Consider the following 24,550-nt stretch of genomic DNA (forward strand, 5'->3'; position numbering starts at 1 on the left):
ATCAAGCCTGCCCGTACCTGACGGAATAGAGCCCAGACTGTAGCTTAGCCCGAATACAACTGCCATTGGACTATCAGCCTGTCCCACCCGTGACATTGTACTGCGGATTCAGGAAGGTGTACTTGGAGGGCCCGCGGATGAAAGTGACCTGAGCGACGTAGGCGTTGAACCAGATGAGCGACGGGATCCAGGTCGCGTAGCGGACAAGGTAGCGTGAGACCTGGCAGAGCAACCTAGTCCGCCCGCCCGCGTTGGCTGTCCATGTTGCCATTCGGTAAGTTGGGATGTATGTAGGTGGTAATAGGAAGACCCAATTAGTGTAAGTTGGGGGGATAAGATGAAGTTATGCAAGTGGTGAGTTTCGCTCATAGAGCTTGGAAATACGGATACCCGAGTATTTCTGGCGTAACGGGGTCATTGTCGAACAACTACCTGATACATAACAGCCACAAGGCTATCTTAGTGGCATGGCAAACCGCCTTTCCCTACTGTTTTTTAGTTTCCCTTACATTTTCTGGACTAACGTTTTACTTCTTTCTTCGCTTCTTATTTTGCCACCAAATTGAATGTTTTAGTGTCTTCTCAAGCGGGATGGGAGATATAACGAGAAGGCTGCCTCAATTGCTGCATATTATCACCCTGACGGCTTCCAACCCCTCACCACCGAAAACAAGTCCCTGTACAGCGTGATTCATGCCCTTTTATTATCCACTACGGTCCCAAGATCGCTACCTTATACCTGTGTCTCGTCTACCGTGTCTGCCTTTGAGGTTCCTGAGACGCCCTCCCAGTACAAACGGTCCCGATAAACCTACTCGCTGTCCTGTCCATCGCGGGGTATCCGGTAGTCCCATGAAGCGCAAGTCCTGAATCAACATTGCCAGTCCCAAGTACTGCGAGACGGCGTTGCTCTTGGACAGGCCCGGAAATTTACTCGTCGCTCTCGCTCACGGTCTCGTCACTGCTGACCTCAGCGTTCTCGCGCTCGCGCTTCTCTATAAGGGCCTAAAGCTAGGCATCATCTAACGCGGTAACGGCCTTAGACGCCATATTGACCATCAAGTTACCGCCAACCGCCTCGATGCAGGTCCGTACGTCGACGATGGCCTCTTCTAGCCGCGCAATACCCGCGTTTATCACGGGTCGTGGTGCCGTGGTAGGTACTGCCTTGTACTGTGTACTTGTGTGGTTGCACGAGGGTGGAAACTGGGAGGCGCGGCGCCCACAGAGAAGAAGACCCTGCGTGTGTGGGCCGTGCACAGGCCACAGCCGCAGACCCCACTTCTGGGTCTAGTCCTGCAGCCCTAACCCTGACTAACTACAACCCTAACCATCAATATGGAACGGGCTGTGCCCGTGACAGCGTTCTTGTCGAGGTACGTGTTGGTGAGCCTGTGCGATCCGGTTAGTGTCATAGTCATATCACTCCAGAATCATACACAGACTTACACAAAGAGAGGATGAGGCACCAGTCTGACCTTGGCCCGACTCTTGGGGGTGTTGCGCGCCTCGGCAGTACGCAGGGCAGCCTTAATAGCGTCGATGCCCTCGTAGGTGAAGCAGGTGACATCGATGTCGGCTCGGACCTTGGTCGGCTGAGGCGTCAACTTCTTGCCAATGTAGGACTTACGCTCCTCGGCAACAGCCTTGCTTGGGAACGCGATGCCGTCCCAAATATCGGGGTTGCTAAGCATTTATTAGCCGGGTATAACAATTTTCCTCAGGGCACCCGTCTCTCAAAACATACGTTATTGAAAGCCTAAAAACGTTCATGGTATAGCCATATTTCTTGTTTAGCGGCCACGCTATTGTCTCGTAGAGCCTTTCGATTAGGGTCTAGGTCTTCTCGGCGGCGTGCCTCATGATCGAGTGCACAATCTTACTCTTATTGCACCGCTCCTCGCAGCGGACAATATCCTCGGGCGACACACGGCGCTTAGAAAGGTCGATATATCCTACGCCGACGTTAGCACTAGGGTACAGGGCATCCGCGGCGCAGTAAGGGTGGCCAACCCTTCTCCTTATCGATACGCAGCACGACGACAATCTTGTTACGGCCAACCCGGGTCGACTTCTAAATACTTCTAATACAACGCCTGGAAAGTTCGGAAAAGCAGAATCATACCATCGATATTGTCGTACACGAGGAGCTTGACGTAAGCTCCCATATCGGCGATCTAGCGACAGTCAGCGCCGGTGCTACAACAGCGACATCAATGAATGCTCGACAATCCTCTTACCTGATTTACGTTCATCATCACAAAGGAGTCCACCTCCGGGTACTTTCCTCGTAAAACCGGCAGTTTGAGAGCGACATGGTGTCGGTGGGTGCCGTTCCCAGGCGGGGCAAGGTCCAATCGTGGTCAAAGCGGTGTGGACCTAGCTGGATCGTCTCCTTCGTATACATAGTAAGCGTCTGAAGCAGCGTCTCCGTCGTGGAAGCGCTTAGGCAGCCGTTTTAGCTCCCTCCGTTACTCAATGAATTGTTGGAACAACCCTAACCCTGTGGGTCACATGACTCTGTCCAAAAATCTCGATCTTGTCTTCGGAAGGTCACGATTTGGCCTCAGTTGCATCCCATTTTCCGGGTTGTTGTAGTCTGTATCCCATTTTCTGGTGCTCAGAGTTTCCACATTCGGCATGCTTTGCACTAACGACAAAGAGTCATAGGAAAACTCAGGATTCCGTCGACACACAAGTGGGGCTTCTGTGGGTGGGAAACTGGGTGAGAGCGCACGGTCTCTAACTTTCACCCGGCCCGAAACGGAGCCAGGTAATCCGTACGTCCGTATGGCGCCCGCTTTTCTCGGACGCCGTTTACTTGCGCCGGTCTTCTCGGAGGGCCTCTCTCCCGAACGGCCTAAACCCTCCCCTTCTTTGTCCCTCCGACTTCCTCCACTTCTCGCTCCCTTCTTTCCTTCACTTGATCTTCGCTATAGCCTTCTTCTAATCGCCTCCTAATAACCTCCTCTGTCGCCTCGTCGGTTATTTTAAGGTTCACGGCAAGGCTTTGCTTTCTCCTCTTCTGCCTGCAACTGCTGGGCCCCGCCCACCAACTTGTTTCTTATCTGCCGTACCCTCTACCGAGACGCCCAGTTCGTCTTCTTCTCGCGCAACCGCTTCATCATTCACGACTTCCACGCAAGGCAGCCCTGGGACCTGCCGGCCGAGTAACTTGAACCCGCCTGCCTGGAAATTGCCAGCACGAGCACCAGTTACTCGTTCGAACGTCTCGCCATTTCGGAGTTCCTCTGGGAGGTCGTGCCTATCCATTGCCTGACCTACCTCCGTTTCCTCGAGCTGGTGTTCCCCCCTTACGTGCCCCACGGCTGGCCCCATAGGTAGCACCCAGCGACTCTGGATTGGGTCGCCACGGTGAATTGGGTCTGGAGCCAGGTCAACGCACCCGCGCTCACCCTCCGCCTTGTCATGGCAGATTTTGGAGCCGAACCGATTACTGATCGTAAGGTCATGACCAAGGCTCTAGCGGACGACATCATCCGAGGGTACGCGTGTATCATGGACCCCCTGAGGCCCTTGGTAAGGGTGGATGGCGGCGGTCTGGCGGGCTTCTACCTGCAGCTGGCATACCCTGCGAGATGGACCCTGGACGTTCTCCGGCGTGCTTAATTGGACGACGGGTTCCTGGCCCGACTGCACCGAAACCTCATTGTGTGGGCTGAGTGGTATTTGCGGGGCCCCGGCTCGAGTACCCTCGACCATCTCAACCGGGCTGAGCCGAGCAAGAGCTCCTGGCAGCGCTGGTATCAGGTGGATCCTCACGGTGATTAGATGATGGAATCAATACAGTAATAATCCGTATAGGGAGCTATCTTTGCTGTCCTATATCAACAGCCAAGATGAGGCGTAGCCTTGGCCTTCTCGAGCTGCTTGAGGACTTCCAGAACTTGCTTGTTTTTTTAGTATTCCGGTTTGGGATCGTATGCCTCATCCTCTGGGGCGGTGATAGAGTCCACCATTGTGTATGTGGCAGTGTCGCATTATCTGTGAAAAAGGCAAGGAAAAGCACCTAATGCTTTTCTCCAGTTAGTAATCCTCGGGGTTCGTCAGACGGCAAGCAGCAGATGCCAGAGACGCAGAAGACGGAGAAAGCGGGTCGCATGTTATTTGGGACGTATATAGGCAGTTGCATATGCGCTGCCTGGTATACTATCTCCCTTAGCAAGGAAAAATCTTCGTTTTTCCGTGTACCATGAGACTGTCCCAGGCTGCTCGTACCACTACCCTCATAAGATTATCGACAATTAGCATCAGTCTTCCCTGCCGCCTCCCTCCGTTGCCTCTGTTGCCGACACCGACCTCTCGACCGAGCTATCGACTGTCCAGACCTCCGATCGTATGCTAAATACGACAGCCGCAGTTGTCGCAAAGCCCAGTTATGTCTTATATTTGCGCGGCCCAGAAGCGTCCTGCAACAGATCAAGGCACAGGAGAACATCCAGGACGAGCGCCTTGCCTTAATGCCTTTTGACGTCCTGATATCCCAGCAGTGGATCGTGGGGATGGTGTTGCGGCAGGCTCTTCCATCACGGTAGGCGGGGCGCCGCTCCGAACTTCACAATGGCAACGACATCAACAGCAATGACGGCAGCGCCGGCAACGGCCACTCGCCCGGGGCCTAGTTCAGGCCGGCCGCAGCGGGCAAGAACCCTGCCCAGGCGCTTCGATGGCCACGAAGTTGGCTTGCCTGGACACACACCTGGGCAAGTGCTGCCGCCTGACATCAAATCTCCTTGGCCCTGTGGAAGGACCTGTTGGCCCTGAAACATCCGAGTTTGAGCTTGGTGATGAATGCATGCAGTATATCCAATAGAGCCTTAACTTCGCCATTGTCAAGCTGGCAAAGTACATTGATCTGATGGAGGAGAACCCGGTCTACTGGGCGGCCCTTATACTGCATCGCATCCTGCTTACAAGACCAAGTGGCTGACTGAATACCTGGAACCGGACCGGGCAGCGCGTATGCAGGGCGTTTTCCCAAGAAGAGCATAAATCCGTCGACGTCGAGCTGCCCAGTTAACCTGCCCAGTCACCGACTCAGTCGCAAGGCCAGTCCTCGGCTCAGTTAGCTGCCCAGCTGCTTGCCGAACAACGCCAACCTGCCCAAGAAGGCAGTCCGTTGACTGCCTGGACCAACCGCTTGGTGCCGCATTGCCATACTTTCTACGCTCGCAGGCCCGGCCCTGCAACCAGGGGTTGAGCTTCAGGCCTACCTATCTGAAGAACCCGAGGAAATCGACGATGCTGTGGAATAGTGGTTGAGCCCTGGCAGAAGGAGGGACTTTCCACGCCTTTTCGTCATGGCGTTGGACTTGACGATACCGGCGATGTCTTCAGAGTTCGAGCAGGAGCCAAACACACAGTTGGCCATTAACTTCACCGCCTAGATAATGATGCTATCAATATAGTTAGTGGAGTGCTTCGAGCAGTGGAGTCGGGTGCGGTGGGGGGTTCTGCTTTGGCTCAGGGGGCTGGAGAGTAGGGTGCTTACTGTGGTAGGTCTGGATCAATATTTCTCGCTGTATACATAGTTTGAGGGAAAAAGAGAAGCAAGATTCTTTATGGGTCGCTCTTACCTCACTTGCACCCCGATTCTGGCGTTTATAACCTGATTCTGGGCACCTAAACTTCCAGGTTCGGCATGCTTTGCACTAACGACGAAGAGTCATAGGAAATTTCGGCATCCCGTCCGCTCTGCCCAAGACAAGCTAGTAAGGGCCGGATTAGTGGTTGGGTCGTGACGACCAGCGATGACCCGGTGTCGTATGTTGTTGACTCTGTTCCTTTTGCCTGCTCGGGATGGTCCTCAACTCCACACAAATCTGGGGACCACTGCGATGCTTGGCCTGCGTGCGAGATACTTTGACCCGCTTATCTTATCTTAGCTGCGCTATGGCTTCCAATGGTCTTTCAGCGCGCGCCAGCTTTCCTGGATTCAACCTCTCAACAATCCGCGCGACGACGGCGGTTCGCGACGCCGCTTATTTGTGGTTCATCGCGCTGCAGCGGGTCAAGTTTCGATCTTCCATCGCAATGGGCGTCCGATAGTAAAAACAACCAATCTGTCGCCCAAACTACCACAATTCTGAATGGGTGCGCGTGCGTCGCGGTTTTCACCAACGGACAATGGAGGCATTGCTCGGCGCCGGTCAGTCGAACCCGTCCTGCGGGTCGATTGGCGACCTTCAGGTTCAGCTTCGAGACCTCCTCAGCAGCCGTGTCACTGAGACGAGGGCCGACCATATATCGGTGACAACTGAAATTCGCGCAACCGCCGTCTTCGACATCCCAGTCACCGACACAGAAAACGAGGCGTTTGAGAACTGGTCGAGCATTGATCCGCTTCTGGGCGGAGCAAGGTCTAGCGTCGCGCCGCCTGCGGTCAACGGAAATGGAGGGCCGCCATCGCGACGAGTCAATGCTATTGACACATTGATCAACCAACCATTAGATGACCCTGTCCTACAGACGTCGGTCACCGGGCACATCATAGCCTCACTGGGCAAAGTAGACGGAAGTATTTGGACGGTGCGCCAGATCTCCCGCAATGAGCAGGGCTGGACCTTCACCTACATCTGCAAAGACTCGTGGCAGGCATGGAGTCGTCAAGTCTCCAAGAACCCCGCGAAGACAGCCATTGGAGAATGGAGCGACAAGAGTGGGCAGGATCCGATTCACATGGGCAGGTTTTTCTCTGCCAGTACGGACTCTCTACCATTGCTAACGATTGCCGTTAAGCTCGCCCGGCCTTTGATTGCCGAGGGTTTGTGAAGGTCGCCTTCGTAAAATCGACCAAGACCATTGACGTGAGATACGAACACACGCCTATGCACAAGACGGTCGCCCAACTGATCGAACTTCTTGCGCCGCCCCCAGTCGCGCCGATGGTGAAAACTTCAATGAAGAAGCCAAGGGAGCCGAGACCGCCAAAGGAGCCAAAGGCGCCCAAGGAGCTGAAGCCGAAGACACCGAAATCTTTAAAGAATCGAGCAGGAGAGAACATGGTGGTGGACGGCGACAACTCGCAGCCGAAGAAGAAGCGCAAGAAGAAGGATTCTTTGGCCCTAGCTGTCATGGCCGGCACTGTGCTGCCTCCAGAGATGCCAGGCGCATTGCCCGTAGGCGATGCTTCGGCCCGGCAGCTGTACAATACCCAAACTGGGGCTGCTGGAGGTGCCCAACCGGGTGGTTCGAGCGGCTACCCTGACGGCTTGGTAAACGCTACCGGTGATGAGGTGGCGCCATCCACCAACAGCGATGCGCATCCTCACTCAATCCTGAATCTGCCTGCGGGAGAGGCCGCGAGACGGCGGGACTTCGCAATCAAGCTTCTCACAGACAGTAACATCGATCCGAAGACGCTGTCCCCCGAGCAGTTCAACATCTTTGCCAACCAGTCGCTCGAATTACAGCAAGACTCTCTGGCTATGCTGATCAAATACGGTGCGGAGAGGCTGCGGATCGTGCATCCGAGTAAAGAGGGATCGAACTCCGGCCAGTCAACTCCCACCAAGAACACTGCTCCAGGGCCTCCAGGAGGCACACCACAGTCGGCGAAGCCCAAGAAGCCGAGGAAGCAAAAGGCCGAGGTCAAAGGCGCAGGAATCGGTGAGGCACCAAGTCCCGAGGCAGAAGAAGTGAAGCAAAGGCGGCGCATATGTGAAAACTGCCTTATCAAGAAGTACAAGGGCAAGGTTCGCGAATCATTTGCTTTTTTTCTTTTTTTCCCCAGGTGACGTGGAACTGACAACATGTGTAGTGTGACAAGGCGAGGCCGTCTTGCTCTGTCTGTCTCGAAGAAGGCGTTGCTTGTGTCTACGCACCGTCGAGGCCCCGACAGAGCAAAGTTGCAGAGGCAGAGGCAGTGCCGGTATCAACCGCCCCGGAACAGGCCAATGCACAGATGCCGAACGAAGAGCCAGATGATCTGGGATCACCAGGATTTCACACAGAGACTGCCGAACAGCCGATTCTGGAGCCGGTTCAGATCCAGGAGCAGTTCCATGCACATGAGCATCAGACGGCAAACGCGCCAGTTTCGGAAACCACGGCCCTCGAGGCCGAAACACCTTCGGCCGTGTTCAATCAGACTCACGGCATCTATCAGCATCCATTCGGACTAAGCTTCCCCCAGGTCAGCACGACCAGCGCAGCGGGTTTCGTCCAACTCAACATCACATCAACCTCCATGGAAGCTCTCTCTATAGATTGCACCCCTAGCTCTGTCTCCCAGGCCGCTGAGACCTTGGTGCACGGCTACAGTTACCTCGTTCCTCCCACGAGCACTGAACAGTCGAGCATTGCCGCCGAATCCGGCCAGCGTGGGAGCTCGGGAGGCCAGCCGTCAACGTCCAGACGCAGCCTCCCGGCCGGCCAATCTTCTCACGCAACCGGAGTGAGCGATACTACCATGGGCGCCCAAAATAGTTGGCAGACCATGTCCGCGAACCCAACTCAAGCTACCTCCGCGACGAGAATCTCGCCGGGGCAGTCCAGGGCAAAGAAACCCGTCCCTGTCTCGCAGGCGTACGATGATGTGCGGCAACAGCAAGCTTCAAGTTGCACGAGTGCAAGCCAGTCTGTTTCTCAGGCATCCCAGCCTCCCCGCGGCTCGCCATCGCAAACTGCTGCTCAGCCTGCTCGCGCCACATCGCGGCAAGGCAACCGGGGCCAAAGTCATCCCCCCGTGAATAGCGTGTCGGCAGCGCCACAAGTTCAGTCTGAAGGGACGCAGCCGATCGCCGATAATAACACCGAATATACGCCTAATGCTGCGGCCCAGGAGTCGGGCTCGGCGCAGAGCTACAGTCAATATAGCCAGTATCAGGGTGGAAACACTCAGGCCGACTCGTCCAGCGACCGCCTCGCGTACCAACCATACTCCAGTAATCAAATCGCAACCCAAACCCAACCAACCTCTTACTCCTCGTTTGACAATTACAACACTCGCCTGCCGAATACTGCAACACCGTCCCTCGCGACACCGGGGACCCAGAATATCGCCTCATCTTACCCGGCAAATTCGGGGGCGGCGTCGGACAGGGCCCAGTGGGGAAGCTCGACCGCAACGGCTCAAGCCCGAAACACCCAGGCTTACAACGCCATGCAGCCGGCGTCGGGCACCGGTTATAACACATCCTCCAACGCTCCGCAATCACAGTCGCTGCAGGGGCTTAGCGTGACGCCTCAGCCGCCGACGGCAAGGAGCTCGCCGACTGCGTTCAGCCAACAACTGCAGCAGCAACAGCATCAACAGCACCAACAGCACCAACAGGAACACAAGCAGCAGCACCAGCAGCAGGGGCAAAACCACCAGCAGCCGAGCTACAATGGATACATGAGCCAACCGGCACAGCAAGACAACAGCAGCACGCAGCAAACCTGGGGTTACGGCTTTGGGACAGGGAGCAACCCCTCCTCGGGCTACGGCTCGACGGCAGGTACCAGCGCTAGCAACGCCTACCCGTCGTCTGCCACGGCGTCACATGGTCATGGGCATCAAGCCCACCAGACGCAGGCTCACAGGCCCATGAATCTGTCCAGCCACACGTACAGCAGCATGGACCATGACCAGGCGCTGTATGACCTGCTTCGGAACAGCCAGACTGGGTAGACGCAGGGATTCATTTTCGGGGCTGCGCTGTATCTTTCGAGACATGAAGCCGGATGGGGTTGTTTTCGGGGTGGGCCCCACATGCGACCTCGTCCACGATGCTAGGGGAAAAGGCTTGATGAATGGATTAGTGGCGTGGCCATGGTGTAGATATCTATCTTTGCTGCGTGAGCGGTTATTTCATTCCCCAGGAATTCTTAGGAGGGGACGGAGGGCCGCGGAGCGGCTTAAACCGATTGCTATTGCAACAATGGAATTATTTATCTCGCTGGGTCCCCTCGTGCTGCGGTCCTGTCTTCTACTTTCCTGCCTGTGGAACCCACGTCTCGAGGGCCATGATGTACAGGGTCTTCCTTCGGCACTTGGCATTCAATTCCCAGCTTCTTCCAGAAACTACCCAAACTAAACACAGATAAACAGCTGGATTGGAGCAACCTTTCCCTCTACCCAGATAAACACCCACCTTCAACCTCTTAACAGTCTGATCGGCTCTATTAATCCGACTGATCACGGACAAACTCACCATAACGGCAGAACGAACAGGGAAGGTAAGAAAGTAGGCAACAAGATCAAACGCAGATGTCTCTATTGTGACCTCAGGAACGAAGGAAGGAAGAAAATGGAAATGCAACCTCAGAAAGCCGGCCATTAACCATTCATCCCCAGGTGTCTCGAAAGGCAGCTTCCAGACGCACGCCAGCATTCGGTTGATGTGCTAGTTATCTAGAGAGCAAATCCATCCGTCCCATCTAAAAGATAACTCTCACAAAGGAGAACCAGCCAAAACGCCACCCATATCTCTCTCAGGCCAGTAGGTACTTTACAGCTCATTCGGATGTTGATCCCTAAATCCATGACACTGCAAGGAACGGAGCGGGTGGTGATGTTCACCCCTTTCTCTCGGCCCCCTCCAACTTTTTGCTTGATCGCCGTTCCCGTGAAAACAGCCCAGATGACTCCGAACCTTCATTGCGCCGTAGCAGTTTCCGCCTTGGTATCAACCTTTTTCGCGGCGGGCGCCTCGCCGCCGTCGTCCTCGCGAGCCCGCTTGCCGTGGGGGGCGGTAGATTGGATGGTCGGCATCTGGACGCTGTGGTGGGGAGACCTGTCAGTGTTCCAGTCATACTTTGGTGAGCAGGATCGGGGTGGAACATACTCATTGGTGCTCTGCTTGGCCTCCACACTCTTCTTCTCGTCGCGGCCCTTGTTGTCGCGCCCCCCGCCGCGGCCGCCGCGGAAACCCCGACCACCCCTGCCCCGTCCACGGCTCCGTCCGCCCTTGTGACCGTTCTTCTGGTCCTTGTCCTTCCAATCGCCGCCGAACTTGCCACCCCGACCCCGGCCGCGTGCGCCGCCGCGGGCTCCACCGCGCTCCTTGCCCTCGAAGAAAGTGACGCGCCGGTGCTGGTTCGGTTCCTTCTCGCCTTCCCTGATTTGCCTAGTCTTCTCTTCCAAGTAATCCTTCTTCTTCATGATCAGGAGCTCGTGGCCCTTCCAGGTGGGCTTAGGGTCCAGCTTGACAAAGGCATCGGCCTCCTCGACGGAGCTGAACTCGACAAAGACAGAGCCCTTGAAGAGCTCCTCGTGGGTGCGGCGCAACTTGACGTGGTTGACGTGGCCGTGCTTGGAGAAGAAGGCCTCGACATCGAACTGGGTCGAGGGCTCCTCGTCGCCAAAGCCCTTGGCGTAGATGGACCGCTCCAGGCGGGCCTTTTGCGCCTCGGGCACCGACACGTACCCCACCTTGCGCTTGACCGTCTCCTCACCCTCGTCGCCCAACACGTCGAGGAACTCGCTCTCGCGCAGAGCAGCCACGACGGCGCTGTAGGGCTGGAACTGGCGCATGCGTTTGAAGTTGCAGATTGTCTTGAGCGGCATCGGCTTGTTCTCTTCGCCTCCCGTTTGTTCCCACATGAACTTATCGATCGGCAGGTTGCTGTCGCCGAAATAGAACTCAACCTTTGGAAGGGTGGGGTTAGTCGAAATTCAACGGGCGAAAGCAGTCGTCTTAGGACGGGGGGCAGCAACATACCTGCGCGCGAATCTTGCTGGGGTCATCGGTCACGGGCTGAGTAGTCGGGTCATACTTGCGATTTTTTTTGTAGTCCTTGTGGTTTGCCTGGGCGGTCGTCTTGAGAATTGAGTCCGACTTCTTGTCCTCCCCGTTCTCGGTGTCGGCAACACCTTCCGTCTTTTTATCGCTCTCATCGGCGGCCGCAACAGCAGGAGTAGTTTCCTCGACAGGCTGCGGCTCGGCGGCCGCGGTGGTCACCTCGCGCTGGTCCTTCATGACGGCGTCGCTCATGTCGTCGACAAGTGACGATGCGCCGGAGTAGAATGGAGGAATCAAGCAATTGACAGACGGAACAGAGTTCAGCCAGATGGCGAAATGACGGTGTATCAGAGGCAGAAGTCAATCGGTTTGGGCATGAGCAAAAAGTTTGTGACAGCCGAGTGGAAGAAAGTCGGTTGCTCAGAGCCTTTGCAGAAGAGAAGAGCTGCACAAAATTGTTGGTGGGGTAACCTAGAGGAACGCCGCAGCAGAGTCACCAGGATGCGCCAGCTTCTAAACCGAAACGAGTCACTGAATCATGAGTAATCCGAAATAAGGACGACGTTATGGTCAACAGAAGGTTTGTGTCTCTGTGATCATGAACATGCGTTAAAGCTCTGGTATATCGTTGTTTGAATCTTGTGACTCGGTTACTTTCAAGGCGCGCCTCCTTGGATCAATCCACCGAGAAACGCGCTGCAATAAAAAAGGTCCATGGCGGTCAGTCGCTCAATTGGCAAATTCGGTGTGCCATCTCTCACCGCCCATGCTCCACGGCGGTAACAGCCGCAATTCGTAAGTCGTACCCGTAACCTGGATGTAAGTAACTTTGGCTCATTACCTTGGTACCCTGGCATGAATCGCCTCACGTGAGACAGCCCGTCCAGGGTCGAATGTGGGAAACTTTTTCGGGCGATTGATAGCAAGCTCGATAGGACGCCGCGACCCTCGATCTCCCCTTTGAGCTCACCTCCAAGGTGCCTGGATCCTTGGTGTGTACTCCGGACTGTCGACCTAGCGCTTGTCATTCAGAGCAGGGCAGGGCCATTGCGACCTTTAAAAAAAGCTAGGTGCATCAATTGGGCGACAACCGCATTGATCCTTCAGCGGCAGACGCCCGACTGTAACTCCCTCGCAGAGACCGCAGACACACTAGACAGATTGACACGATGAGGCAACGCAGGTTGCTGAGGTTCCATGGCCTGAAACGTCCCGTGAGTCGACAGTCCCTTTGTCGCTCTCCTCTCCAGTCCTCATGACTTCGACTAACCCGACTACCCTTACAGCGCGTCCGCCAAACATGGAACAAGTACAACCTGTTCAACCTCATCCAACTGCGGACACCTCAACTGAGCTTCAAGACCTTCTTCCAGCAGAAATGGAGAGCCAAGTCCATGACCCGCGGCTACCACGGCGAGCACATTAAGGAATATCAGTGGGAGCGCATGTTCAGCCGCCGCCCGCTCTCCGCCGTCGACATGGACCCGGCTTACATGGCTCGCTACGATGGCAGCGAGCAGGCCGCCGGCCGTGGTTCCGGTCTGTTGCCACCTCCCCGTACGAGGGGTACAAAGGGGGAAGAGGAGGCCAGTCGAACCAAGGCGACTCCGTACATGCAGATGGTCTTCGCCCCCATGGAACGTCGACTTGATATCGCCATTTTCAGGGCCCTGTTTGCTAGCAGCGCGAGGCAGGCCCGCCAATTCGTCTTGCACGGTGCTGTGACCGTGAATGGGAAAAAGGTACTAGTGCCCAGCGGACACGTATGCCGGAACAGACTTGCTGACGTACGCTGGGGAAAAAATTAGATGAGACATCCCGGTTACCTCCTTAACCCTGGGGACTTGTTCCAAGTCGATATCGAGCGCGTCATGACAGCGACCGGTAAGCCGAAGAGATCACTCCCAGGTCAAAAGACAGTTTCAACCACCGCGACCGAAGAGTCTGCCGAGGCCGAAGAAGGCGATGTCAAAGAGGCCACAGCCACCATTGAAGACCCCGGAGAAGCCATCGATGCAGATGCCACGAAGGAGAAGCACCTAGCCACGCTCAACGCGCTCAAAAGCCGCGCCCAAAAGATCATGGGCGACAAAGAGCACATCCGCGCCAAGCAGAAGATGTCCCTCCGCAAGTTCCTCCGAGACGTTAAGACGGCCATGGACACCGCCCGGAAGTCAAAGGGTGAAGCCACCTCGACCGCCGAAATGAACGAAGTCGAGCAGGAGCTGAGCGACCTGCTCTCGGAGCTCTCCATCACCCCGACCGAGCGCAAAGCCGAAGCCAAGCAGGCGGCCATTGAGCAAAAAGAACAAGAAAAATTAGGAGGCGGCCTCCTCACGGCAGAGGAGCGCGAGGCGCTGCAGAGGTTGGCGCGCGAGGAGTCGCTCAACCCGCACGACCCGTCTAAGCCCTACGCCACGCCCTGGCAGCCGCGCGACTGGATGTCCCCGTTCGCCTTCATCCCGCGCTACCTCGAAGTCAACCAGAGGATTTGCGCCGCCGTCTATCTCCGCCACCCCGTCGCCCGCCCCGGCCTCTGCGAGGTGCCCACCCCGTTCTCGCCCGTCCTCTCCCAACTGGCGTTCAACTGGTATCTGAGGAGGAGGTAGACCAATGCAGAAAGGGGATATGATAGACAAGACGAGTCGGTGGTTGTTTGAATAGGTGTTGCCGTGACATAACATCTGCCTGTTTAGACGTGGCGTGGAAGTGCGCGTTGGGCGGGTTGCTAGCGGGCACGTTGTTGCCTAGGTGTCATGGAAGTCAATAGAGGCAGATGAGTGTTGTATATCATGATGCATGTATTCTAGGTGTCAACTTGCACTTGTACAATATGAAAACATTTCATGCTGGCTTAACAAGGACCAAGGGCCATCCTGGTTCCTCCCCCAAGTTACATCGGACTCTCGAAGCTGGAGGTAGTTGGGAAGGACTAACTTGCGGTGAGACTGACTCGACCCGAGCAATTGAAGCTGGTGCAGTCGGCTCTGCAGGAAAAGGGTTGGCGATAAAACAGTCTGAAGTCGGGTCGTTGTATCGTCAAGTAGAACGGAACACGCTGACGAACACTACCCACAAAAGAGCAGCGAAACCACAGAGACCTTTTATTCCAGACAGACAACTAAGCTACACAACAACAGCATGAAATAGGATGAGGGGTAAGTAAACTAAGCAGGCGGGAAAAGAAGGCTAGGAAAACAAGATATGGTTTGTGTTGTGGCGACAGCCGCGTGTTTGTTGAGAAACCGGATTTCGGCAGAGCAAAGGAAGGGTTAGAAGCGAGGACTGAGTGAGCCGGGGTTTAACACAACAGAAACCCAGATATGCAACCCTCACTCATCCAAGCAATCCATCCACAAGTAGTACTACCCCTCCACGACTGCCTGCCTTTGTTACATGCCTCTCCCCGCCTCCGGTACCCGTAATATTGATGCAGCCTGATATTCTCCGGCTGCTTGGGTTGCGATCGAAGGGCGACGACGTCACCTAGTAAAGCTGATCCGTGGTCGTAAGTAGTAGATTTGGACGGCCGGGGATGTCGTAAACTCGGGCCGTCTCTGTCTTGCTTCGACATCTCCAGCCGGAAACCCTGACCCTCGGGTTCGGTTCGGTTGCCCTCCCAGAGATATATCCCCTTTTCTCCTCCCGCCCAAAACCGAAACGCTGAAATCCTTCTCAAGAGCAGGGCCGGGTATCGAGACATGTCCCCTTTTCCCGACCAGGCCAAGTAGATCATGGTACAGAATTTGAATAAGCGCTGACCGGACCATCCACTCCAACCGATAAGAAGCCACAGTCTCCCCAGGTGAAGTCTAGACCACTTTGCTGACACCGGAAGCACTTCCCCCAACACCCGGAGTACGCCGTTGCGAGAGTTGTCAGCCATGCCTTCCGGATGACCGTTCCCGTGAGTATTAAGGGGATGTGATTAAAACAGGGAAGTAGTATGAAAAGTAAACAAACGAGCAAAGAAAGAAATAAACGCGGCGAGCTGGTATTGTTGGGGCATCATGATACTGAGACGAGTCGTGGGAAAAGGAAAGAGAAGTTGGGAAATGTCGACGGAATTATCGGAGAGAAAATCCCTTCCTCTTGGGCTCCTTCTCCAGAGGCCGTCCACTCTCAATCCTTGACTTCTTCTCCTCGAGCTCGAGCCGTTGCCGCTCCAGCTGTTCCTTCATCTCCCGGTGACGCGCGTACAGTTCCTCCTCGCTCTGCTTCAGCTTGGATTCCTTCTCAGCCACCTTCTGCTGGAAGACCATCTTCATCTCGGCCTCCATCTTGGCGAGCTTCTGCTCGTGGAGGGCACGCTCCTCTTCCTGCTTGACGGCAGGGTTGACCTCCTTGAAGACGCTGGGATCTTGCGACACGCCCATAGCGATCAGCTTGTCGGTCCGGTAGTTCTCATAGAGAGTGTTGTTGGTATGCTCCTTGAGCTCCTCCATGTGGGTGCGGATGAGCATCTGGCGAAGCTTGACAAAGTCGCAGTGCTCCTCGTTGTCCACCTCAATGACGCCCCAAGGGTAGCTACGGCCGCGCACCTTGCGTCCGTCGGCGTTGGTCACCTCGGTATTAGAACCAACAACGGCGAATGGAACTTTAGACATGATCTCGTTGTTTTCGGCAATGGTCTCCTCATCGTCGAGCTCGTATCGGGGACCCTCGAAAATCTGGACCTTGTGGTACTTGATATCCGCGAGAATCTACTCGAGGTCATCAGTCTCAGTTGCAGCGAGTTAAACAGGGATAGAAATGAAGCTTACTCTGGCCTTGAAGGCGGCAACCTCCTCGTCGGTAAGGGTATCGGATTTCGCAATGACCGGGATGAGGTTGACCTTGGTATGCAGGCGCTTCATGACCTCGATATCCAGAGGCTTCAGGGAGTGGCCGGTCGGCTGGATGAAGAAAACGCAGGCGTGGATGCGGTTGTCAACAATGTTCATGCGGTTGACCTTGTTCTCGGCATCCAGGTAAGCATCGAAGCGCTGCTCGATGTTGTCGACGATCGGCCTCCAAGACTCGTCATTGTTGACGAAATCGCCAAAGCCAGGTGTGTCAACCACTGTCAGCCGCAGACGCACCCCCGCCTCCTCAATATCAGCACTGATAGACTGGATAGAAACCGTCTTCGGGATGATGTCGAGGCTTGGGCCCTTGCGCTCCTTCGGGGGGTACAGCGACGTGTTGAAAAGTGTGTTGACAAGAGTCGACTTTCCGAGGCCAGATTCACCTGTGGGGGATTGATTATCAGCGCCAGGAGCCCATGATGATGATGCCTGCACACAAAGCAGTTGTACTCACCAACAACCATGACGTTGAAGTTGAAGCCCTTCCGGACGCTCTTGCGGTGCCACTGGTTGGGCAGGTTGGCAAAGCCAACGTAGCCCGTCAGCTTTCTGCGAACAATGTTCCTGTTGTCGCTTATAGCGGCGGGAGCTGCGATCACAGAGTCAGATAGAGTTTGCCGAGAAACTTCCGATCCAGACGTCGAAGGCTGGATATTTGGCGATCGGACCGCCAAGGTGGGGGATGGGAGATTGGTGGGAATACCGGTTGCAGCTACACGGACAAAAAAAATTAGTATCCTCCATATTCAACGGTGTCCGACTAGTAATGCTAAGAGCTCCTGTGCTGGGAACACGCGGATTCTGACGGTCAATGGGCATGCTCAAGGGTGCCTTCGTATCCGCTGCAGGCTCGGGGCTGCTAGGGTATAGCTCGCCGAAGGAGAGCGGCTGGGCCAGAGGGATCCTCGGGGCGTGGCCAACATCTAGCATGCTCCGGAGAACGATTGGCACATCTGGGTGTTGCTTGCTGGTCGTCAACGGAAGGCTGCTGGTCCGGGCCCCGGGGGTGAGACGTGCGGGCGCGTCGCGAGGCGCTGATGTGTATTGCGAAGCGGCGCGGTGGACCCTAGCGTCTGGAGACACCGGGCTGTTTTCAAACTGCATGCTCCTCGGCCGGACCTTTGCGGTTGCGTGATGAACCATCGTAGCAAAATGCATGCTGGCGAAGGTTGTGCGAGTCGTGCTTTGATGGGTAGGATGGACTTCGTCCAAGCTCAACGGCGATGTCCAAGAAATGGTAGATAATAAAGAACGGAGGCGTCAAGTCGTTGGAGCTACAAACAGCGATGCCGGAATGTCCAAGAGCCTGCTTGGGCAGAGCTGACAAGCACACCTGAATCTCGCGGTTCAAACGAAGGACAGATGCGAGGCGCTAAGCGTCCAAAAGCAGTGCTTCTTGCAGTTTGTTCCCAGCACAGTCGACTTGGTTAGGAAGAGAAAGCCCGGTGCTTACCCATTATGAAAAGGTTCCGTAGCGAGCGAACAACGGGTGAATCGAGACTTGGAGTGAGGGGAAGGTGCAGAGTCTGAAAGGAGAGAAAGAACGTTAGACAAGGTCGGTCAAGGTTGCATGTGCACCCGGCGAGATGGAGTCACAGAGGACAGGCCCACGAAGCTGGGCTTGCTGGGTTAGGAGCAATGGGCCTTCGGGCACAAGTCGCGACAAAGGCCGGCTGCCGGCTGCCATACAAAAAGTAGGAATGGGCTCTTGGACAGGTGGGAAGAACCTGACAAAAGTTTGCTGACGGCTGATGTTGATGGCTTTAGCGAATCACTGCAACTTCACGTACCAGGTCAGAAATCGGTCGCCTCGACAGAGTCGCGAATCGGGACGGTACGAAGTGCAGACGGCGGACGGATAATAACTGCGCGTGACTCTGAAAGTTTAAGGCTAGTCGGCGTACAAATACGATGGTGAAAGAGTGTTGAGAAGTACGAAATGCGGAAGAGAGGATGCGAGGTTGGAACCTGTTGGAAAGGTGTCGCGGTCCTGGAGGGAAAAATTTAGGGTGCGGCAACAGGAGATTAAACTACATCTCTGGCTGCTTGGAGCAAAAGGGGTTGCAGCGCTGGGCCACAGCTTGCAGGAGCTGACCGCACGGACCAGCGAACATAGATGAGCGACAGAGGTCAGGGGGACTTCTGGCCTGTGATTCGCTGGGCCGGTGCCAATTGCGTTCCCAGACCAAAAAGAAATGGGGCCCTAAGTTGATACCTGAGCTGACAGTCAAGACTACAATGCCCTCATCTTGACTAATATAGGAGATGCTAATTGCCGCCGGATTTGACGGACCAATTGCGTTCACCGCATGATTCTGAACATCACGAGAGCGGCGAGAGGAGCAGAGCAGCGATGCGGGGTCGGATACGAGCAATTACCCATGTATGTTTACGTGCCAGCTACTTTCCCTACCCATCTGTCATTCACAATGTTGCGGTCACTCGCAAGGTATCATCACTTGCCCGGGCCATGGCGCCCATCAACCCAAGAGTTCCTCACCCCATCGTTAAGGCTGAGAAAGGATCAAAGTCAGAATAGGCTGCTGCCCAAGGTCGCAACCGGGATGGTTTGTTTCAACGTCGTGTGTCTTCGACAAGGGCTCCATTGGACCATAGGTTTCAACTCGGCTGCTTTAACCGAAGGACGCGAAATTGTCAGTCTACGGCATGAAGCAGCCGATCGAGGTAGCAGGACACCCAGTTGTAACCAAGAGGTACCAAACCCAAACCCAAGCAGACACAGTTCGCTTGTTCCTTTTTACATTCTCCTCCCCAGCGAGGCAAGAACAGCTGGTCCAACTCCCTCAGCATCGTGCATTGGCCTCTCATTACGACCAATACAGTCCGGCCTGGTTCGTTCGTTAAGGCAATGTGGCACAAGACATGCACCTGGACAGACATGGAATAGAAAACTGGAAATCAAGGAAAGGAGAGAATAAGGAAGATAAATAGATGAGCATAGAAAATAAATATAAAAAAGTAAGAGTACGGCGTAGATAGACGAGTATGACAGAAGCAAAGAGAAAAAGGAAGTAAGAATTCCAGAAGGTCAAAGTGAAAGCAGATGAAGTGTAGATACCCAGGTTCCACGCTAACCAACCAGGGTTGAACTGTGTATACCAATGGCGCAACTGCCGAAGCGGCTGCGCACCGACCTGCTGATTACCACTTGATATACTTCGTACTTCTGAGTTCATGTCGCGAACTGGGCATCTGAGCGACGCAGCATTGCCGGTGATGAACCTACACTTCATTGTCACGTTGGCCGCCCAGTTTGGGATTGTCCTCCACTTCGAAGAAAGATGGGGCTTGCAGTCGAACGAAGCCCCACGGTGCCCCTGTCTATCCTCCCTTGATTGAGACTGACCCCACTCTTTAAGACCCACTAATCCACAAGCAATCGGGTCCTGCCATTCCACAGCCGCCCAATGTACGGATAAGTCATGTCGATGATGTAACGAACAAGGTGCGAAAGCTGGAAAGCTTTCACCAAGTTCGAGTTCGGCTCAGCAGCTTCTAACGAACCACCGCGCACGCTGGGGATCTCGCGCTCTGGAGAAAAGAAGAAATCGCAGGCTTGATTTTTTTTTGGACCGTCAAACATGTTGGCATTGGGCGGCACAATGCAAGGGCACCGATAACCACAGACAATCGTGTGTGCTCGCTTTCACACGACCACAATGCAGCTTCGCGCCGGAAACTTGCTGCGCTTCAACCGCTTGGGCCCCTCAGCCTGTTTTCTAAGACATGCTGCATTTGCTACGCAAAGGAAGCGGCCGCAAATCCTGGACAATAATAGCTTGGGACAACTCTCTTTCGGCCGGCAACCCTCTCGTCACCTGTTCTTATTGCCCCGACAACGCCGGTCGAAAGTGCGCGCTTCCAAGCTCGTATCGGTGACACTCGCCAGCGCTCTGCTTGCATTGTGGCTATACCCGACTGATGCCTTGCAGCACACTGACTCCAGGGCGAGATTGGGCTCTGAGAACCCGGGAGATGGCGCTGATGAGCATGACCGTGAAGCCGACCAGGCCGACTTGGCCAAGTTCACACAGAACGTCAGCGCTCTCTCTTTTGTACCCTCGACAGATGGGCTGTCCGAGAAGGTCGTCGACCTGATCATGCCGGAGTGGATAAAATCTGTCCCCGGCTACATCAGGAAACTACAGCGCGAGATGAACATGGAGCCCGGGTCGCTGGCGGCAGAGATATGGCGGGAAGCTCACGACCCCTTTACACACCCCGAGATTCAATATGCGGCGAAGGTCCGCGTGTCGAACGAGCTGTGCGACGAGGAAAAGACCTTCTTGGAGCGGAGGCGGATGATGATTGTGCCTGCGTTGGCACGGTTTTTGAGGATTGACGAGGAGGATATCCATCCGGACGATGTCCCGACTATTGCCATGTGCGGCTCCGGAGGTGGTCTGAGAGCCCTGGTCGCAGGAACGGGCTCTTTCCTGGCGACCACGGAGGATGGACTTTTTGACTGCGCGACATACGTCTCAGGCGTGAGCGGCTCCTGCTGGCTGCAGTCCCTCTACTACTCCTCGGTCACAGGAACCAGTTTTGAAAAGGCCATTGATCATCTCAAAGAGCGTCTCGGCACCCACATTGCCTACCCACCGGTGGCCTTCAACGCGTTGACATCGTCACCGACGAACAAGTACTTGTTGAGTGGGCTGGTAGAGAAGCTCAAAGGTGACTCCGGTGCGCAGCTTGGCCTCGTCGACATCTACGGCATGCTCTTAGCCGCAAGGCTGTTGGTCCCTAAGGGGGAATTAGGAGTGGACGAGAAAGACTTCAAGCTGTCGAATCAGCGGGAGTTTGTGCGCTATGGTCAAAATCCGCTCCCCATCTATACTGCTGTGCGGCATGAGATACCGGAGCTGGATTCTCCCGACTATGGCGGGCCAGGGTCGATCTCAGAGGAGGCCAAAGACAGAGCCAAGAGAGAGGCCTGGTTCCAGTGGTTTGAGATTACCCCATACGAGTTCTTTTGCGAAGAGTTCTCTGCTGGTATTCCCACATGGGCCATGGGGCGCAGGTTCAAGAATGGGTCAGACGTGCCTTCAACGACAGGGTTCCGTCTGCCGGAGATCCGCATGCCCTTACTCCTGGGGATTTGGGGGAGCGCATTCTGTGCCACTCTGAGTCACTACTACCGAGAGATCAGGCCAGTCATCAAAAGTCTTCACCAATCGCTAGATGAGCTTATTTGGGGCCACAACAAGGATCTCAGCAAGGTTCATCCCATAGAGCCAGCCAACATCCCGAATTTTGTGCACGGAATGTACGGCCAACTGCCCGAAACCGTTCCCCAAGCTGTTTACGACAACGAATACATCCAGCTTATGGACGCGGGAATGTCAAACAATCTTCCCATCTACCCGCTGCTCCGGCCGGGCCGAGATGTCGACATCATTATGGCGTTTGACGCTTCCGCCGACATCAAGACCGATAATTGGCTCTCCGTGGCCGAAGGTTACGCTCGGCAGCGAAAAATCAAGGGATGGCCGGTGGGAATCGGTTGGCCCAAACCCGCCGGAACCCCGTCCCAGGCCGCCGTCGAACTCGAGCAAGCTGAGGTTCACTCAGCCGTCGAGGCCGAAGGCAGAATCAACAAAGCCAAAACGGACCAAGCTGCCCGCCACGCCGAACCCAGCCCGGCCCAGACAGCCAAAAAGCCGGGAGACCAACCCATCAAACCCGAAAGCCAGCGCCAGACCGAAGCAGCCGCCGAACTGGGCTACTGCACCGTCTGGGTCGGCACAACGCAGGAACGCTCGTCCGACCCGCCACCGCCGCCCGTCGACGACACCTCCACCTGGCGGCTGATGGATCCAGACGCGGGCATCACCGTTATCTACTTGCCCTTTCTCGCCAACGAGAAAGCCGTGCCCGGCGTCGACGTGGCCGTCAGCGATTACATGAGCACGTGGAATTTTGTGTACACGCCGCAGCAAATTGACGAGGTCGTTGCGCTGGCCAGGGCGAACTACGCCGAGGGGAGGGAGCGGATACGCGCTACGGTGCGGGCGGTGTATGAGCGGAAGAAGAAGAGGCGGTTAAAGCGGGAGCGGAGAGAGGAGGAGGACGGGTTCAGGAGGGCTATGAGGAGGAGGGTGATAGGGAGCCTGGGAGAGGGCGATCATTTCAGTTGAAGTAGGGCCCGTGTTGGAGGCGATTGGTGATGGTTTCTGGTACCCTTTGTTTGGGAGGACAGGGCGAGGCGTGTACAAGTGATGGATCACCAATGCTTTTTGTTTTCGCTTGGTTCGTCCTCAACACCACTCCCCATGGCAGCTGCTTCTGCTACGGCCGAGACGGTTTGAATGGTGAGGAACTTTGTCGGCGGATTTCACTCGATGGATCGAAGGCGCAAGCGCTCTTCGGGGGCTCAGTATTGTTGAGCGGGCGTGTCGACTTTGGCTGGTGCTGTCGGGTTCCGATGACTGTTGCATTCTTGTTGTTCTTGAGATTTCAATCCCTATTGTTGCAGTTCCAAGCGCTGGCGCCGTCGTTGGGGTTCCCACCTTGCTCTTCTGAGTTTATTGATCTCATAGCAGGGCGCTGTGATACAAGTGCCGTTTGATCCTAGCAAAAATAGAATATGGGATGAATGCCTCCTGAAAGACCTAGGCAGGAATGAGCTGCTATCTGGGGCACTGCTCTAATGGAATCGTCCGAGCAGGGCTACATACCAAGAGATTCTTGCCATGCTCCTCCTTTCAGACGGACGTAATGGAAATAATATCTGCGTATGGCGTACTTTCGTGCCATTCCAGCTGTTCGTGCCCGAGTTCAGACGGGAACTGGGTGCGGTTGAACCCGGCAGGCCCGGCTTGCAGACAGCGTTTGAACTCCTTTTCGTCCGGAAGATACACAATTCCGGTTTCCAAGCCATTACCTTCAACGTCCTCCAGTCATGCAGCGCACCGGATGCTGAGCGCTCTGATCAATGCCCATCGAAATTTGCTGCCTCACATGTGCTTGAGCGCGTGGATCTGTGTCGCAGTTGCACGGCTTCAACGGTTGAGGCGTGAGCGAACCAATTGGAAGTTTGGTTTTTACATCTTGGCTTCTCTTGGCAGTCGGAACTATTCTTGGCGTGGGGGCTTGGGGTTTTTCAGCCTCTTTGCAACGTCGAACGAGCCCGAACATTTTTACCACGATTCCCGGACTTGAAAGTTTGATGGACTCTGGCTATGGTTCGAGTTGGGTTGTGAAACAGATTAGGGGCTGCTTGCGCATCCACGATTCGAGTACGTCGGCTCGGCAATCTGTGTGCCGATGACATGTAAGCTTAACGAAACGTAAGGCCTGTTATGGGACGGATGGTGTCCCCTGACGTGTTGACTTCCTTCCAGCAGTGGCTGGTATGACCTCAGTAAGGAACTTGGGATGGCTTCCATGGATGGCATGGCGGTCCCTCCGCCGCCTCCGATGGTTTTTCCAGGACGGCTTTGTCGGGTGTGCTCAACGGCTACTGCCGGCTCCAATGAGTCCAATCTGGTATCGAAGCCAACGGCTTGCCTCTTCTTTGTTTCGCGGTCCCGCCGGCGTCTTCCTTTAACCTAGATGCTTTTCTTTGTCGAAACGCTTCGAAACGACGTCTCATTCTCAACGTCGATCAGGCAGAGTACTGCTTTTAGGTTTCTCACCCAAGCCGGGGTAAACATCAGACCGTACTTGGCAGTCTCCGCACAGGTTGACCTCAGACGAAGAGTACGTTCCGTATACTGTCCTCAACCCCCAGTGTCAACCTCACAAGCGCTCGGCATGACCACCAGCCTGGGAGTGGGCTGTGGGAGCGCTCCACCTGCTGGAGCTTCCCGTTTGGGTCTTACGATGAACATCTGCCGGCGCGTTTCCCTTGGCACACACCACCAGGAGCATGGATTCGGCTGGCTTGTCCCGAGGCAAGACGCCACAGGGAGTGTCGAGTGCTTCTCGATCACCCTCCTCCCAATACCATGGAGGCACATATCGGGTCTCAACGGTTTGCCAACTCTCGCT

General features: G+C 55.3%; 9 protein-coding genes across 9 annotated transcripts; 5 read left to right on the plus strand and 4 right to left on the minus strand.

The window, feature by feature from the left end:
• Positions 1-930: 930 nt before the first annotated feature.
• On the minus strand, positions 931-2,320 carry N657DRAFT_662496 (uncharacterized protein; the record flags this gene model as incomplete). The annotated part of the gene is made up of 9 exons (XM_062795145.1): positions 2,241-2,320; positions 2,145-2,177; positions 2,014-2,074; positions 1,876-1,955; positions 1,748-1,836; positions 1,450-1,686; positions 1,362-1,392; positions 1,036-1,173; positions 931-1,005 (listed from the first exon to the last, which is right to left on the minus strand). The coding sequence occupies exons 1-9, from the start codon at positions 2,256-2,258 to the stop codon at positions 931-933; spliced, it is 762 nt and encodes a 253-aa protein (XP_062649974.1). The 5' UTR covers positions 2,259-2,320.
• Positions 2,321-3,102: 782 nt separating this feature from the next.
• N657DRAFT_709703 (uncharacterized protein) lies at positions 3,103-4,171 on the plus strand. The gene has a single exon (XM_062797421.1). The coding sequence runs from the start codon at positions 3,551-3,553 to the stop codon at positions 3,794-3,796; it is 246 nt and encodes an 81-aa protein (XP_062649975.1). The 5' UTR covers positions 3,103-3,550; the 3' UTR covers positions 3,797-4,171.
• Positions 4,172-6,147: 1,976 nt separating this feature from the next.
• On the plus strand, positions 6,148-9,634 carry N657DRAFT_670298 (uncharacterized protein; the record flags this gene model as incomplete). Its single annotated transcript, XM_062795533.1, has 4 exons — positions 6,148-6,721; positions 6,760-7,715; positions 7,781-8,155; positions 8,255-9,634. The coding sequence occupies 4 exons, from the start codon at positions 6,148-6,150 to the stop codon at positions 9,632-9,634; spliced, it is 3,285 nt and encodes a 1,094-aa protein (XP_062649976.1).
• A 966-nt stretch (positions 9,635-10,600) lies between these two features.
• N657DRAFT_567968 (uncharacterized protein) lies at positions 10,601-11,939 on the minus strand (the record flags this gene model as incomplete). The annotated part of the gene is made up of 3 exons (XM_062788551.1): positions 10,601-10,724; positions 10,791-11,593; positions 11,667-11,939. 3 exons carry the CDS (start codon positions 11,937-11,939, stop codon positions 10,601-10,603), a joined length of 1,200 nt encoding a protein of 399 aa, XP_062649977.1.
• Positions 11,940-12,393: 454 nt separating this feature from the next.
• On the plus strand, positions 12,394-14,541 carry N657DRAFT_592408 (alpha-L RNA-binding motif-containing protein). Its single transcript, XM_062789928.1, has 3 exons — positions 12,394-12,901; positions 12,974-13,429; positions 13,496-14,541. Exons 1-3 carry the CDS (start codon positions 12,857-12,859, stop codon positions 14,294-14,296), a joined length of 1,302 nt encoding a protein of 433 aa, XP_062649978.1. The 5' UTR covers positions 12,394-12,856; the 3' UTR covers positions 14,297-14,541.
• Positions 14,542-14,558: 17 nt separating this feature from the next.
• N657DRAFT_298564 (uncharacterized protein) lies at positions 14,559-15,663 on the minus strand. The gene has a single exon (XM_062786669.1). It carries the CDS (start codon positions 15,571-15,573, stop codon positions 14,989-14,991), a length of 585 nt encoding a protein of 194 aa, XP_062649979.1. The 5' UTR covers positions 15,574-15,663; the 3' UTR covers positions 14,559-14,988.
• A 91-nt stretch (positions 15,664-15,754) lies between these two features.
• N657DRAFT_679183 (Septin-domain-containing protein) lies at positions 15,755-17,677 on the minus strand (the record flags this gene model as incomplete). The annotated part of the gene is made up of 4 exons (XM_062796157.1): positions 15,755-16,390; positions 16,451-16,917; positions 16,989-17,123; positions 17,341-17,677. The coding sequence occupies 4 exons, from the start codon at positions 17,675-17,677 to the stop codon at positions 15,755-15,757; spliced, it is 1,575 nt and encodes a 524-aa protein (XP_062649980.1).
• A 1,243-nt stretch (positions 17,678-18,920) lies between these two features.
• N657DRAFT_643007 (uncharacterized protein) lies at positions 18,921-19,798 on the plus strand. Its single transcript, XM_062792455.1, has one exon. The coding sequence runs from the start codon at positions 18,964-18,966 to the stop codon at positions 19,471-19,473; it is 510 nt and encodes a 169-aa protein (XP_062649981.1). The 5' UTR covers positions 18,921-18,963; the 3' UTR covers positions 19,474-19,798.
• Positions 19,799-20,001: 203 nt separating this feature from the next.
• N657DRAFT_643008 (FabD/lysophospholipase-like protein) lies at positions 20,002-23,160 on the plus strand. Its single transcript, XM_062792456.1, has one exon. The coding sequence runs from the start codon at positions 20,215-20,217 to the stop codon at positions 22,693-22,695; it is 2,481 nt and encodes an 826-aa protein (XP_062649982.1). The 5' UTR covers positions 20,002-20,214; the 3' UTR covers positions 22,696-23,160.
• The last annotated feature ends 1,390 nt before the right edge of the window (positions 23,161-24,550 follow it).

This window comes from Parathielavia appendiculata (assembly GCF_033297405.1).
Source record: "Parathielavia appendiculata strain CBS 731.68 unplaced genomic scaffold N657scaffold_3, whole genome shotgun sequence".
Classification (NCBI taxonomy): Eukaryota; Fungi; Ascomycota; class Sordariomycetes; order Sordariales; family Chaetomiaceae; genus Parathielavia; species Parathielavia appendiculata.

What these genes read in the sequence shown, in the direction of transcription:
- N657DRAFT_709703 (XM_062797421.1), top strand. Translation starts at nt 3,551, where the DNA reads ATGGCGGCGGTCTGGCGGGCTTCTACCTGCAGCTGGCATACCCTGCGA.
- N657DRAFT_592408 (XM_062789928.1), top strand. Translation starts at nt 12,857, where the DNA reads ATGAGGCAACGCAGGTTGCTGAGGTTCCATGGCCTGAAACGTCCC. An exon ending in TCCATGGCCTGAAACGTCCC is followed by an intron (nt 12,902 to 12,973) that starts GTGAGTCGACAG and finishes CTACCCTTACAG; the next exon opens with CGCGTCCGCCAAACATGGAA. An exon ending in TGACCGTGAATGGGAAAAAG is followed by an intron (nt 13,430 to 13,495) that starts GTACTAGTGCCC and finishes GGAAAAAATTAG; the next exon opens with ATGAGACATCCCGGTTACCT.
- N657DRAFT_298564 (XM_062786669.1), bottom strand. Translation starts at nt 15,573, where the DNA reads ATGGCTGACAACTCTCGCAACGGCGTACTCCGGGTGTTGGGGGAAGTG.
- N657DRAFT_643007 (XM_062792455.1), top strand. Translation starts at nt 18,964, where the DNA reads ATGTTGCGGTCACTCGCAAGGTATCATCACTTGCCCGGGCCATGGCGC.
- N657DRAFT_643008 (XM_062792456.1), top strand. Translation starts at nt 20,215, where the DNA reads ATGCAGCTTCGCGCCGGAAACTTGCTGCGCTTCAACCGCTTGGGCCCC.